The sequence below is a fragment of the Macaca nemestrina genome, chromosome 13, assembly GCF_043159975.1.
Source record: "Macaca nemestrina isolate mMacNem1 chromosome 13, mMacNem.hap1, whole genome shotgun sequence".
NCBI classification, from domain to species: Eukaryota; Metazoa; Chordata; class Mammalia; order Primates; family Cercopithecidae; genus Macaca; species Macaca nemestrina.
The window spans coordinates 112,933,567-112,949,272 of NC_092137.1; the positions used below are offsets into that span (position 1 = coordinate 112,933,567).

At 46.3% G+C, this 15,706-nt stretch overlaps 1 protein-coding gene across 9 annotated transcripts in view; it reads right to left on the reverse strand.

The window, feature by feature from the left end:
- The window catches only part of LOC105490168 (NCK adaptor protein 2), a 278,398-nt gene that overhangs the window by 154,530 nt on the left and 108,162 nt on the right, over positions 1-15,706 (reverse strand). For 8 of the 9 annotated variants that reach the window (XR_011612046.1, XM_071077172.1, XM_011755543.3 and 5 more), the window contains one exon: positions 14,469-14,709. Coding sequence is in view for 8 of the 9 variants with exons in the window: in XM_071077172.1 (XP_070933273.1) it covers positions 14,469-14,709 (241 nt within the window). In the remaining variant the exon portion in view is untranslated. The remainder of the gene's footprint in view (positions 1-14,468; positions 14,710-15,706) is intronic. The other variant, XM_011755535.3, reaches the window with a different exon arrangement.

The following is a 15,706-nucleotide window of genomic DNA, read 5'->3' on the forward strand; positions in this document are numbered from 1 at the left end:
CAGTGGGTGGGCACACCAGGAACCAGCTCCGAAAGGGAGGTGTTGGGACAAAGGGCCCACCCTCCCGACCACCACACGGGTCCTTGTGTCCAGGGCTCTGAACCTGACTTTCCACTCCAGTCATAAGAAAGCCCATTCCTTTGTGAGCAGGCAGGCAAACAAAATGATGGAATATTTAAACCTGAAAAAAAAATGCTCTAAAAGTATAGAATTTTCTCACAAATCTGAAAGTCAAATGGGAACACAGATGCCAATGAAGAGAATTAAAAAATTTTTTTCATTATAATTTTTAATTAAAAATACATATTTAGTACCTCTCAACACATATACAAGATCCATGAGCCCAAGCGTTTTTGAATATGCAAAAGAGTGTATAAGACGTGGCAAGGATGCGACACGGCATTCCGGAGCACTGCTTAAACTGTCAATCCACTGGCAAAAGTTCAGTACGCCTGCCGTTCTCCAGGACCACACCTGCTCAGGAAAACGAAACGCGACGAACGGACAAAAAGAGACAGCACATTCACCGGGGAATACACAGGTGGCACGTGGTTGGCAAAGGCACAGCCAAACTGTACTTGCGCCAGCTTCTCAGAACACTCTGGAGCCCAGCCTCTCCGCCTCCTCGTGCTTGCTTTGGCACTTTCTGTAACATCTCTTTGCATCTACGTGGCTTCATCTGTAGCACAAGGACACCGCTGGTACCCGTGGGGCTGTCGTGAGGGCCCCATAACTGAGGACGACACTTAGCGGGGTGTCTGACACGCAGCAGGAGCCCAGGTGATGGCTGCCATTGTGTGTTGTCATCCTCATACCAGTTCACTGTTATGGCTGGGGACACAGGCAGGATCCGGTGTGGCACTTTCTCAACAAGATGTGCACACACCTCTATCCTCCCTAAAAAGCTCCAGCGGGGGGAGTCTCAGCTCACTTCTGCTCTGAGGGTCAGGAGCAGCTCAGACGTGAGGGCACCTATGAACAGGCTAGGGGAAGCACTGTGGGCTCATGAGGGGGTAAGAGAGGAGTCCCGTTTCTCAGGTAAGGGTGGGCAGCGGGGCTGGATCGTATGCTGCTTTGGATGAACAAGGGTTACTGAGACATAAGTGCTCTGGAGTGCCTGGGTGTGGTCCACCTGTTCTGTGTTTTGGAGAAGGGACTGGATGGAACTGGGCTCCAGCCTCCAAACCTGGGCTGTGAGGGGCCCACTCCTGGCTTTGCTGTGAGGCAGACCCACAGCCCTGGCTAAGTCGCTCGGCTGGCCTGGGCCTCAACGGCTTCATTTTCACAGAAAAGGGCTGGGTCAGGCTATCACCTTTCCAGAATTCTACAGATAGTGCAAACTATCGATTAACTTCACTTTTTAAACATAACCGTGTATTGTAGGCTTTGAAGAAGAATAAAGAAAACCCACAGGAGAACCACAAGGGGATCAAGTGGTCCTTTTGGACGCGACACAGCCAACCTTTGTCATTGCTGAATGAAGTTTCTTAGCACACCCAGTTAAACATTATAGATTTAGTCAACTTCAGTTAGCAGCATTAGAACAAACTGCATGTTTACCACTAATTCATCTCTACTTTACAAACACCCACTTGTAAATTTCACCAATCAGACAATCAACAACTATGTTCCTTAAAAAAAACAAAAACACAAAACCAAGCAAGATTCCCCAGAAACAGCTGCCTCAGCATGGCCTGCCTTCAGGAAGAAACACAGGCCACCCCAGCCTTTCACTCACGAACAGTTGCCCTCTGGGTGGCTCTCACAGCTGTGGGGGTCACTGAGGACAACCTGAGTGTGTGCACAAAATCTGTGAATTCCCAAACGGAAGGGGAAGTTATAAAGAAAAACCCACACCAGCCTGGAGGAGCTGATCACAGGGACAGATTTCTGGGCAAAAACTGACATGAGTCAATGCAGGCTGATGTGCAGAAAGACAGCCAACTCCACCCATACTTGCCGAGGTCCATCAGTTACACCAAGGCAGCACATGGGCCATGCAGGAGCCCTACAGATGCCCACCTGCTTGCAGGCAGGCGGCTTCACACATCAAGCCAGTAAACGAGCGCTCTCTCCATAGCCTCACACCTGCTTCCAGGAAACAGCCACTAAAATGGAATACAGCAAAGGAACATTTTGGACATATGCATAGCACCTAAAAAAGAGAGCACACCGTATGGGTAAATGCAGACAGAAACATGCTAGGAAGATTGTTCTCTAATTCCCTGGCGTATTTGGCTCACGTTTCTTTATTCGTAAACTTCAAGACTCCCGCCTGAGTAACTCAAAGTAGTTAGTTAGGAAGGGGTGATCTTCAGGAAGCTGAAGCAGGGTGAGATCATCTTAACAAGACGCAACCAAGATGCCAGTTCCTGGGAAATGCTCTGCCCGATGTTTGCCTTTCACCAGAACATGACTGGCTCTCACCCAGCCAAGTGCACATAGCACTGTGAATTCCATGCACCCCATGGCAAACTCCACACCTGATTCTCTCCTTAGTATTCCAAGGGTACGGACCCCACCCTCACTTCCCAGGGTCTCTCCTGCCTTGTCCTCCATTAGAAATCTTTTTAGACAATCCGTGTCTATTTTCTCTCGAAATATCCTCCCACTAATCTGTTGTGATTTGTTTCACATTTTTGGTTCTAAATATTTGGAAGCTAATGATACACAAAAACAAACCCACATTTATTTTGGGGTGTCTGGCACCACAACTGCTGCCGAAGATTCCATATTATGTGGGCCCTTCCTATCATGAACAATCTCGCAAGGCAGAATTTTAATGAATTCTAAATTCTGATACATTATATTTAATTCACGTTCATACAATGGTAAAGTGTACAACAGAGACATGAAGAGTAAACGTGAAGTGTTAAATGCATCTCTGAGAACCCACAGAGTCCCTGTCTTTGCGTGATAAAGAGACGATAAACAATTTGTCGGAGAAGCGGAGCATTTAAAATAGAATTAAGATAGCTTAATTTTTTTCCCCTTATGTTACATACAAACATTTCGAGGGGAACAGTTTGGCTTTGTACTGATCTGAAAGGAAAACGTGGTTTCTTGGAGAGTGGCTTAGTTTAGAAAGCATGTCTGAATGGTATGTAGGATGATTAACAGGAATTTTCTCATTCCTGAAGAACATGCAACTCAGAAAAACAAACTACTTCTAAGACAAATGCACCATAAAGAATCAGCTTCTCCTTTTACATGACTCACAGGATACAAAAGCCACAACGAGCATCACAACCACTCAACACCCAGGAAGCGTATCTACCAAAAATTACTGGGTACATCTCATTTCCAGCCTGTGTCAGGACCAAGTAACCTGGGGGAAAAGCCTGATGTTCTCTAGACTAGGGGTCCGCAACCCCCGGGCCGCAGACCAGTACCTCTGTGGCCTGTTAGGAATGGGCTGTACAGCAGGAATGAGGTGAGCAGGCGGCTGGTGAGCATGACCACCTGAGCTCTGCCTCCTGTCAGGCGGTGCAGCATTAGACTCTGATAGGAGCGCAAACCCTACTGTGAACTGCGCATATGAGGGATCTAGTTGTGCACTCCTTTTGAGCATCTAATGCTGACAATGTGAGGTGGAACAGCTTCATCCCGAAACCATCCCCCGGCCTCCTGCCACGATCCGTGGAAAAACTGTCTTCCACGAAACCAGTTCCTGGTGCCATAAAGGTTGGGGACTGCCGCTACAGACGAACTGCACTGTGACAGCTAGTACTGATAACAGCAAGAAGTCGACTGTGTAATAGGATCTTGATTATATACATGTTAACACCGGAAAAAGACACACAATGTTGACCGTGATTACTTCTGAGTGACAAGATCACAGGGTATTTGCTTTTCTCCCTTATGCTTTTCTATAGTTTCCAAAATTTAAAAATAATATCCCGGCTGGGCGTGGCAGCTCACGCCTGTAATCCCAGCACTTTGGGAGGCCAAGGTAGGCGGATCACCTGAGGTCAGGAGTTTGAGACCAGCCTGGACAACATGGAGAAACCCCGTCTCTACTAAAAATACAAAATCAGCCAGGTGGCACATGCCTGTAATCCCAGCTACTCAAGAGGCTGAGGCAGGAGAACTGCTTGAACCCGGTAGGCAGAGGTTGTGGTGAGCTGAGATTGTGCCATCGCACTCCAGCCTCGGCAACAAGAATGAAATTCTGTCTCAAAATTAAAAATAATAATAATAATAATATCCCTGTCTTTAAGAGTGAAGACAACTGATTAATAGTTTTATAACACTCAGGCATTTCAGAGATTACGATTCTGAGGAATATCTGTTTGCAGAAAACTGTGCCATACAAAGAAACTGATGACAAAGATGGCCGAAGATGACTCCTGTGGCAGCGGCACAGGTGTGCTGACAAAACTGCTCCCAAATTAAACACAATTACGAAAAAGGAGTACACTCCTATGGCACTCAGCTTCTCAGTGATTTTGATTAATGGCTCTTGCTCACCTCAACATTCAGGAACCAGGAAAAGTTACAAAGACGTGAATCCCTAGGGGCCAGGGAGAGCTGGGGAGCTGTTCCCTTAGCATTTTGGTGGCTAGTGCAACGGCAGCAAATAACCTGAACAGTCTGTGGGTGGGAGTCGCCAGTATTGACGCCTAGCAGGAAATGCCTCTCCCTTCCACCACAATTAGCACCCCCAATTCCTGAGACTGAACAGCCAGCACCCCCAATTCCTGAGACTGAACAGTAATCAGAAGAGGCGGAGTCAGGCCACACTGGGCTCAAGCGTCAGCCCCAGCAGCACTGTGTGTTTTTGGGCGCCTCACTTAACTTCTGAGTCTCAGTTTTTTCACATGCAAAACGCGGCTATTACAATTTCCCTAGTAGGCTCACCGTGAAGATGAAACAAAACACAGGCGGGCACCTGTCACGGTACCGAGCACACTTTAGGCACTCGAAGAGAAATCATTATCACGGCCCATTCGCTGGGAAAACGCGTGTGAGACTGGTTTGGGGGACTTGGTTTATAGGCTTTTCTGCTGCATGAACTTTCTGTTCGAAGTCACATACTCCTCAGCAGGGAGGGCTGGGAGCACTCACGCTGGCTGGGGAAGCCTGAGGCCCTGATACCAGCTACCACGAGGCCTCCTGCTGGGGAGGGCTCTGATGACCGCTTTTCACTGCTTTTTAGTGTGAAGGTACTCGTGTTCTTTGGATGGTGTTATTCCAGTGTTATTCCTTCTAGTATTATTTGGATGGTGTTAACCGCATCTAAAGTGATCCATCTGCAAGGAACCGTGTGTGTGTGTAGGCACATGTGAGCTAGAGGTTACCGATCTTTCCCATGGGTTTGGAGGGCCAAACTCGTGCCTGAAAGGGACAAGGAAGAATCCAAAAGAGGAGAGGAGGCTGGGGCCAGTGCTTAACATGAAAGAGATTGAATGCCCGGCCGAAGCGCCAGCTCTCCGAGGCAGGCCCTGGATTACATTATCTTTACACATCTGAAAATGAAAATTCACGGACATAAAGGAAGTATGTCATAAGGATAACTGTGTGTCTCCCAAGCCTGAGATTCACATCTGCAGCCTTCTCTGCATCCTACTGATGTCCCCTAACCTCAGACGGCACTGGGCGCCGTGGCTTGGTCTCCTCTTGCTTCCTCCGCTCTCTGAGCCACTCTGTCGGCCCTTCAGGCTGGAAACCCTTGAGTCATTCTAACACCTCCCCGAGGTGTTCTCCATCCAGTCAACAGAGTCCTAGGGGTTTTCCCTCCAAATCTCCCTCTTTTCTTTTCTCCTCCATCCCCACAGCTGAGTCAGGGCTTGGGATGTCACCCTGGGTCACTCTCGGGCCTTGTCCCCCACCTCCCACTGCCAGGCTCAGGCCCTTCCAGTCATGTCCTGAAGACAAGGATCAGGACCCCTGCCGGACACCCCAGCACTCATCTCCCCCTTAAGCCCTGTGGAAACCTCTGGGGGTTCTCTTTTCACACCCAGGGCCTTTCCAGTATGGCATGCCCCACCCGCGAGGCTGCCCCAGCCCTCTTGCTCACCCCAGTCTGGCTGGCTCGCCGAGGCCTTCCCACACCTGTGGGTTTCTGTCGACCCATCCTCACTTGCATTCTCCATCCCCTCAAATGAGACTCCACATCCCCTCGCCAAGTCTCAACCCAGCTCAGAGTATCCTTCACATGAATGACTTCCTTCAGCTCTCAAAAACTTTATGAGACAAGCAGTCACGTATCCTGTTATACAGACGACGCAACTGAGGCTCAGAAGATTCAACGGCTTGTTCAAAGTCACTCAATGATTAACAGTAGTAGGTGGCGAAGCCTGGATTTCAATGCAGGTGATGGAAGACTCCAGAGTCCTCCCTGCTGCCCGCGATGCTACGTGCTCTCTGAAAGCACAGGTGCCCGAGCTGCACAACTCAGCCCTAGTTTCCCATGGGACAGGAAGGGACAGTGCTATTGTTTGAATGAGGACTGTCCATCTTGTGCCAGTATTATTTTCCCAATTAGATTACAAATACAAGCTTCAGAAAGTCAGGGACTAAACCTTATCCTTCCTTCACATCCCAACCACATGAAATAACATCTGACCAGGCTCCCCCTTCTGATCAGAACATACCCTATTATACTGCGGTGGTTGCTGCATCATGCCTGCATCCCTATTTCAAAGGCTTTGGTTACTGTTCTCAAAGGTCACTCACAGCAGAGAATGCAGTGGCTCAGACGGGATTTCCCAGGGATAGAGAAAGGGATGACTGAAGCTTAGACTCGGCTTCCACGAGAACCAGACTGTTGTGTTTGTTACCCACATGTCATTTCAGAGGTGAACAGCTCTGTCCTTGTTGAGACCTGTGAGAGTATTTATAATCATGATGACAGACCCTACAATCCTATAATGCCGAAATGAGAATTTCCGATTTCCCAGCAATCACAGAGGCTGTGAACCTAGGAGCTCAAAACAGCCTGGGGTGACCCAGCAAGAAGCAGAGATGGTTTTCACTTGCACGCTGGGGATATGGAGAGAAGCCTGATGAATAATTAGAGAAAGTTCTGAATCAGGTACTGTTAGAACCATTCTGTGAAGCATCAGCTGGGCACGTTGACATCTGGTGTTATTCTCATGGTCTAGGTCCAACTGTAGCAGATACTCCATGACACTTTCTGGCCTCTTAAAGGCTTATGCTGAACTTAGGGCACTGTCCAGGCACAGCAGGGGAGCCCAAGTCTCCGGACTACCAGCTAGCTTTACGGCCTATGGTAGTTTCTAAACCACTGCTGATATGTCTACTGGTTTTAGAGCACAGGGAAATTACAAAAATGGTGCAAAAAACCATTATTTTCCCCAAGCCATTTGAGACTAAGCTGCCAAGACGATGTTCCATTACCCAAATACTTTATGTGTATTTCCACAAATAAGGGCATTCATCAAAATCAGTTAATTTATATCAATACATGATTAACATCTAACCCTTGAACCCCTTCAAGGCTTGTTAGTTAGTCCCGAGGTTTCTCATTTCTAAAACAAAGAAGTTGGTATAATTCTGACTCTGGGACAGAGTCCCCCCAAATGTACAAAGCGGCCTACCACTAAATCCAGATAGTCAATTTGGTATAGGAAAAATATTCAGATTAGATCTGAGGTCCTCTCTGGGTCTCGTACCTGTGACTGCTGTGTTCTCAGGCTTAATTTTTTCATCTGTGATTAGTAACACTACTGAGGCTGGCCTGGGGTACTATTACATATTTTCATACGAACTGATATGTTCATAAATGTATGTACTATGTAACTAAAAGCAACTTGCTTGACTACTCTGCTAACCTGGGTCTTTAATCTAAGTAAAATCAGCATGCTTAGCATGAAGCACAGGCTCAAGACCCACCCCCTTCCCACTAGTCTGAAGACCTCTAATTCTTCCTAGACATAATTCTAGACTCTTTACTACTGATATAAAAAAAAATGCATGTAAGTGTAAGTCGCTTGGTAAATTGCAAAGTGCGGTACAAATCACAAGTGGTTGCTGCTCTCATTACATGTATTTATGCAGACTAACCCTAACTAAAGGGCCTTTAGCTACCCTGGGCAGAGCTGCCTTCTCTGGTTCCAGTTTACAGTCCGATACCCTGATCCCCACCTGCTACTTCTTGTAGCCATTACACAGGTGGAAGAAAGGAAAGAGGGGAGTGGGTGGGCGGGGAGGAAAGAATTCCAGGTCAGTCTGATCTTAAGATAAACTGTTGAGCATGATTCCTGTGGTAAGACTTGGTATGCTTTAACATGAGAGAAACTGGCTGGGTGCGGTGGCTCATGCCTGTAATCCCAGGACTTTGGGAGGCCGAGGGAGGTGGATTATTTGAGGTCAGGAGTTCGACACCAGCCTGGCCAACATGGTAAAACCCCATCTCTACTAAAAATACAAAAAGTTAGCCGGGTGTGGTGGTACACACCTGTAGTCCCAGCTACTCGGGAGGCTGAAGCAGGAGAATTGCTTGAACCTGGGAGGTGGAGGTTGCAGTGAGCCAAGATCGTGCCACTGCACTCCAGCCTAGGTGACAGAGCATGACTCCGTCTCAAAAACAAAAAAAAAAAAAAAAAAAGAGAGAGAGAGAAACCTCAATGGCACCAACAGCCACTATCACTTTCAGCAGGTAGCTATACCAGAAGGAAAGCGACTTGGCTCCTGCATCCAGCACACAGCACCTAATGTGGGCATCCTTCCCCATAGAGAGGTGGTCAGAACCTGGTGCACGAGCCAGACTTCTTTTCACAAGACATGTGACGTCTGAATATGGTGCCTTTAAAGATCGTGCGTGATCTTAATGCTTTAAAAATGTTGTAAGGGCATCTATTGTTAAAACCAGGCAGATATTAATTTTTTACATAATGAGCAATTTGTTAGTCCACTTAAAATCTAAAATCAGACTCCATAAAGCTGTAAAAAGTAACTGAAGAATGCAATTCAAATTGCTCTCTTCTCCCTAGCAAAGGCATACCTATACTTTACTTTCACAAGAACACAATTTAGAAAATGGTTGACAGTTTTCCGTAAACATCGTTACCTTCACTGCTGCCCGGAGGGTTTCCACACCAGGTTTGACTCTCCTAAGCCACCTGCCCCAAGTCCCTTCTTTTGGGATCCACAACCCTTGGGTTCCTCCACTGTAGCAATAGTGCCCTTGGGGCTCCATCCACGGCTTCAGTGAGTGGAAACTTGGCAGAGGTGGAGAGAAAATTCCCCATCTGCTGTGCCCCACAAGTTGCAGTGGCAAGGAATGGTTCATCCAGGCATGAGAGGCAATCCTGGTAAATGCACAGGCCGGCAGGGCAGGGATCTACACTTCTCCATCTCCGTTACAGCGCCGCGGGCTTCCACGGCTCTCTATGGACCAGTGTGTACTTCTCTCTGGGCTTTCCACGTTTCTTCATCCCCAATTCCTCCCCAGCTCTGCAGAGGAACATGGGATGCCCCTGCTCAAATCTTTAACTGTTTGTGATCACCCAGTGGAGACGCTTGAGTCCTGTGCACAGCCCAGGGAGGCTGGTTCACAGGGGTGCATCATCCTCCATGCACCCCTGTGAACGTCCCTCCAGCAATATGACACCCCTCCTCATTCTGAGACGCTCACAGCTTCGCGGGTCCCTGAGCCTGTGTGGAACACACACTCTGCCAGAGCAGGGGCTCTGTCCATCCTGACCTCTGGGATGGAGGCTGACACTTGGTGGGTAGGGTCCCCCAGTGGATGCAGAAACTCTAAAAGTTCTGACATTTTGTTCTGATGGTTGTTTTTGTTTTTTTATGGTTCATTTTTTGAGACAGGTCTCACTCTGTGGCCCAGGCTGGAGTGCAGTGTTGCAATCACTGCTCACTGCGGCCTCCAACTTCTGGACTCACGCAGTCCTCCCAACTCAGCCTCTTGAGTAGGTGGGACCACAGGTACATGCCACTGCGCTCTGCTATTTTTTTAAAAAAAGTTTTTTGTAGAGACGAAGTCTTGCTGTGTTCCCCAGGCTGGTCTCGAATTCCTGGCCTCCACTGATCCTTCTATCTCAGCCTCCCAAAGCACTGGGATTACAGGCATAAGCCATCATGCCCGGCCCTGATCGTTGTTTTGAACTGATATTTTTCTAAAATAAATTTCTTAAAAACGAAAGTACAATACCAAGAGAAATAAGCAGTCGGCTTTGCAAACTCCTACAAGGCAGGTGTGCCCATAAGCCTGCCCCACAGACCCCAGGAAACAAGATCACCAAGACAGAAGCCCTTGTACCTTTACTGAGGCTCTGCCTTCCTCCCTCCAGAGTATTGTAATCTTAACTGTAACACCAAGTGTTGCTTTTCACTGCTTTTGGATCTTATGTAACAATCCTACAGCTGTACTCCTTTGTGACTTTGATCAGTTCAATTCCAAAGTTGATCCTAGCATGGATATGCCTCTTAGAACCCTGTCTATTTCACCCATGGGTGCCAGCCACCCTGTCCCCATCCAAAAGCATCAGCTCAAACCAGTGCAAAGGCTATTTCACAGTTAGCATTAGGGAGCCCTCTCAGTAGCCTCTGTGCTCCCAGCTCTGGGTTGGATCACAGAGGTACGAGTTCTGGAGCTGATCACGGCAAGTTTCTAACCACCCTAGGCCTAGGTGTGGTCCCGCTGGCAGGAATGCTGACGAGTAAGCCCTGGGGCAGGTCACGCTGGGTGCAGAAGTTCCAGGTGGGTAGGGTGGCAGGGTGAGCCATGGGCAGGTGGGCCTGTGAACAAACCCTCCTGAGGATATGATCAGGTTGTAAATGGAACCATAACTTTTTGGGTAATGTGAGTCAGCCCTTAAGCCTATGTTAACCACTGAAAAGAGAATTAACCTTTGGGGCCTTGCAGGGCTCCAGCTGGTGTGATAAAGTAGTAATGAAAAACTGCTCTTCAGTAGCTTGAGGGAAAATCTTTGAAAAATACCTCCCTGGGAGCAGCTTCCCCATCTCAAAAGATGTAGCATAGTGCTTTTACAACACCTCGCCTGCACGATTTTCTAAGTGGAGTTGCAGTATCAAGGCCAGACCTCAGCCCAGAACCACTCTCCGCTGAGCTCAGAGCTGTGCAGTCTGAGCGTTTCAAAAACATCGACTGGATTCTGCCAGCAGAAACAGTGCTTGATCATCGCTCCCTGTTATCTGTGGCAAAGTTCTGACTATTCATGATCATAAGCTGAATATGAGAGGAGATCCAGCACACAAATGTTTTGCCCATGTGAAAATAAGAGCTCAGGTTGCTTTATTCAATTTTAAATTATTGCAGAGAAAAAAGGTAAATACTCTCATGAGAGAGCTTTTTGTCAAAAGTACTTATGTCTTTCCTCAAGTTACCCTTACAAAGTACTGTATGTGACAAAATTAAGTTTATTACCAACTTCAGAACAGCAAATGAGTACAAGAAAGCAGGAGAGAGCCACACAGAGTTAGGCTAATCTACAGTTGGAGATGCAACGCACAACACTGTGGCTTTGCTGGGGAGGCCGGTGCCATTTTATTCCAAAGCAGGGAGGAATCTTACCATGGATTTATGAATTAGGTGGATTCCCAAAGCAGTAAAAATGGCAAATGTGGGTGATGCCATGAGTAGTTACTAGATTGATCCCAGGAGTTAAAGATCAGTCTGTGCAACATGGCAACATCCTGTCTCTACAAAAAACACAAAATAGCTGGGTGTGGCGGTGCATGCCTATAGTCCCAGACACTCGAGAGGATCACCTGAGGTCAATACTGCAGTAAGCAGGGATTGTGCCACTGCACTCCAGCCTAGGCAACGGAGTGGGGCCCTGTCTCAAAAAACACAAATAAAAACAAAAACAAACCGTGGTCAGTATACATGTGGTGTGCTTTTGATGCTGTTTATTCACTCCTAATACACAGCAGGGATAATTTCTGCTGGCTGCATAATTGGCTTGAAGTCATACTGTCATTCTGATGGTTTACCTATTTAGTTATCATCACCAACAATAATAGGAAGCCATGAACACTTTCGCTCCTATCTTTTTAGCAAAAAACAAAAAACAAAACACACACAAACAAAAAAACAACTGAGAGGCAGGAGGGGCTACGGAAAGCTTTCTCACTTTCCTTCTTGGCAATGCCACATCTACAAGCTTTGCACAGAAGTGCACAGAAGTTACTGCATGATGGTGAGACCTAGTCAGGGGGTGCCTCCTCTTCTATTGGATGCAGCTCAATAGGGCAAGGGAAAACTCATGCTGATATAACAAGATCCCTTTGTCCAACAAAAACTTCTAGGTGAGCATGATAAAGAGATCAAAACAACAACAAAAAAAGGGAGAAATGGGGGACATTTCTCCCTCATGACGGGGATACTGATCCCCAAGGGCCTTTTGGCTATGAAGATCAACTGCTATACTCAATACACGAGTTCAGAACATCATTTTATCTGTATTTTTACAATACCTAATGCTTAACAGGATTGTTTCCCAAGAACTGCCTGCCTGAACTGAGACCAAGCCTATGAGAGAGCTGACACGCTACAGAACAGCATCTGACCTCCTCAGCACAGGCCTAGAGGGCAAAATGAGAGCCAAAGGAAGGAAGTTAAAGAAATGTAAAAATCTGACTCTATTTAAGGAAGAGCTTTCTAACAATCTGTTTTCTCCAAAAATGGGATTGGCCTACTCGAGCCGTCGCTGAGCATCGTCGCTGAGCTCCAGCAGGGCTGGATGGCCATCTGTCGGGGACGGGCGCGGGCCCAGCACCGGCTCCAGGATGGGCGGCTGGCTCAGTCTGAGAGCCTGGGAGTACAGGCATTGGTTGAACCGATCACAGCTCCCGAAAAAACTAAGCATGCTGGATGGAAGATGTGGTTCATAGTTTTAATTTGTGGCTTTGTCTTTTCTCCTTCTAAAACACTGAGGAAGAAAAATGACAAGGTTTTCAAGGGAATTTCCAGGTCACCCAGAGAACGCGCCTGGCCTTGTTCTACTTCCTACCAGTCTCTGAGCATTTCATGCTTTACTGAAATCTTGTGCGCGCGCACACACACACACACACACACACACAGAAGACACGACAAGTCAACAGTATAACAATGTTTAGCATCACTAAAAAGAAGGTACTTTGGTGAAAGGCAGACATTGGAAAAATAAAGCTCAGGGCAATCTTCAAGTTTTTCTCTATTCATGCCACCCTCTTTTTTGGTAACCACAGTTAATCAAGAGTTATACGCATAAAACTGTTTCTTTCAAGTGGCATGCTTATGTGGGGGGGAAAACAGATGAAAGGGAGGCAGCTCAGTGGAGGATCATATTACTAATGAAAAATGAAATTTCTCCATCAGGCTGAGAATCTATGATTCCCGGTGAGCTGGTATGATTCATACAAAGTTCTGTGTCTCACTTGTCTCTCCAAATCATGGTAATAACCTAATCCCTACACAACAGTACTACCTAATACACGAAGGCTTTCAATGGTTTTTGCAGAGGGAGTTTAGACTTTTCAAGATGGCAGAAAAGGAAAGATGAACACTTTGCAACAGCCACCACGTTTGGTGTATAATTTTACTTTCAGTTTTCCCACGTATTCCTCATTCTCCGTTCCCCAAAAGAAAACAAATCCTCGCTAGAAAATTTTTTAAAACCCCAAGTAAATGTGACACAGGTGATAATATTAACTCATTTCAATAGCCAGCCCTTAAGTGATAACCTGCTGTCCTGGATACAGAAAACATTCTACTCATAAGAAGGTAACAACAATGTTTTAAATGTCAGATGAGTCATTCTTCAAAAAAGTCCTCGCAATTGTTTTCTCAGGTAATCTGAGGCAGTAACTACTGTCAGTCAGTCCCATGTGCATGCACATGCAAAGGCAAGACTGGACACCGTTAACTTTGTGTAACTCCAGGAGGGCCCTGCCCATATCCTGACACCTGGGAGAACAAGAGGCACATGGGGAGAGAGCCGGACAACGGACAACAGTATGGCTAAACTGGGCCCCCACCCTGGAGCGGCCTCTGATGTCACACAGCTGGCCTCTTAGCTAACAGCACCCGGGACTGTGGCGTGACGTAGCATCCATTTCAGAGTGGGAAAAAGTGCTTTGGCTGTCCCCTGCTCTAGGGTTGTAGGCCAAACGGACAGGATTTTATAAGAGAGAAAGAACTTCATGTCACGACACTGGCAGAGCTGGGTAGACTTAGAGGTGAGAGTTCCAAGTCAGGGTCCTCTAAAGTTTTGATACAAGGAGATACCTGTGCAGGGGTCGCAGGCACACAGAAGGGTCTCCATACACAAGACCCCAAACTCCAGAATCTCCAGGAAATGACAAACATCCTCTTTCTCCATTTTCATCTCTTAATTCTCAGATTTTTAAAAAAGACATCTACGAAGATGTTAACATTTAAAACAGACTTTTTTTTTTTGAAAAAGAAAACTAACTAGAAAGATGAACGGTGTCCCTTGAAATGCACAAGGCTTCCTCTCTCCAAAGGGTGGAACACTCACCTAGTGTGTCCTTCAGGTTCTTCACCAGGGAGCCCTTCTTCAGGCTGTTCTTCCGCTCCACGTAGTTGGACGGCACATAGCCCGTCCTGTTGGCGGCGTTCCTCACCCGCCACCACGTCTTGGAGTCGTCCAGCAACCACAGCCGCTCGTTCTTCTTGATGTCCAGCTCCTGGTCCTGCTGGGCGGTGTAGTCCCACTTGGCTATCACAATAACTTCTTCTGTCATTTTCATGGAGTCCTTCTGCCAGCAAAACATTTGGAGATGCTCATTAGAGAACTACCCGGACACTTCATCCTTTGCACCAACTTGAAAAATTAGGCACTGACAGCTTTTATTACAACTCCGCAACCCATTTTCTCCTGGGTCTTGAAATGCTCGACTTTAAAATGACCTTCTTTCAACAAGCTTCAGTATTTGGTTTAGAAACAGCAACCGTATAAAACAAATCCTATGTCACTGTTTGCTGCACATGGGGAAATCTGACCCTCTAACAAAAACAAACTTGAAAAAAATTCTAAATAACATTATGATTAAATGAGTCCATTTCATTAAGTAACACTGCCTCCTGATAACTGTTAGGTTTACACTCATTTTCTCAGGATATGCTGTGTCTTATCAACATATTTAATAAATGCAACATAACCAAATTACTCCTATAAATTAAAATTAACATTTTACTAATACAAGGTGGTATCCTGGATTGGATCATGAAACCGTAAAAGAAAATTAGTGGAAGTACTAGTGAAATAAAAATAAAGTCTAATAATAATAAAAATAATAAATAATTGTCAATCTCTTAGTTTGGACAACACACCAGTAAGATGTTACTGTACTTACCTAAGATGTTAATACAATGAGAAACCAGGCAAAGGGTACATGGGAATGTTCTGTACTATGTTGGAAACTTTTTTATAAATATAAAATTCTTCCCCAAAACTTTCATTCACACAAAAACCTGCGCAGGGACGTCGGTAGCAGCTTTATTCATAATTGTTCAAACTTGGAAGCAAGCAAAATGTCCTTTAGTAGGTGAATGATAAACTGTGGTACATTCGGACAATGAAATATTATTCGGTACCAAAAAGAAATGAGCTATCAAGCCATGAAAAGACATGGAGGAATCTTAAAGGCATATTGTTAGGTGAAAGAAGCCAATCTGAAAAGGCACAGACGGTGTGATTCTGACAGTTTATCCTTAACCAAACTTCAGCCAGACTCCTTTGAATGTTCTTCCTAT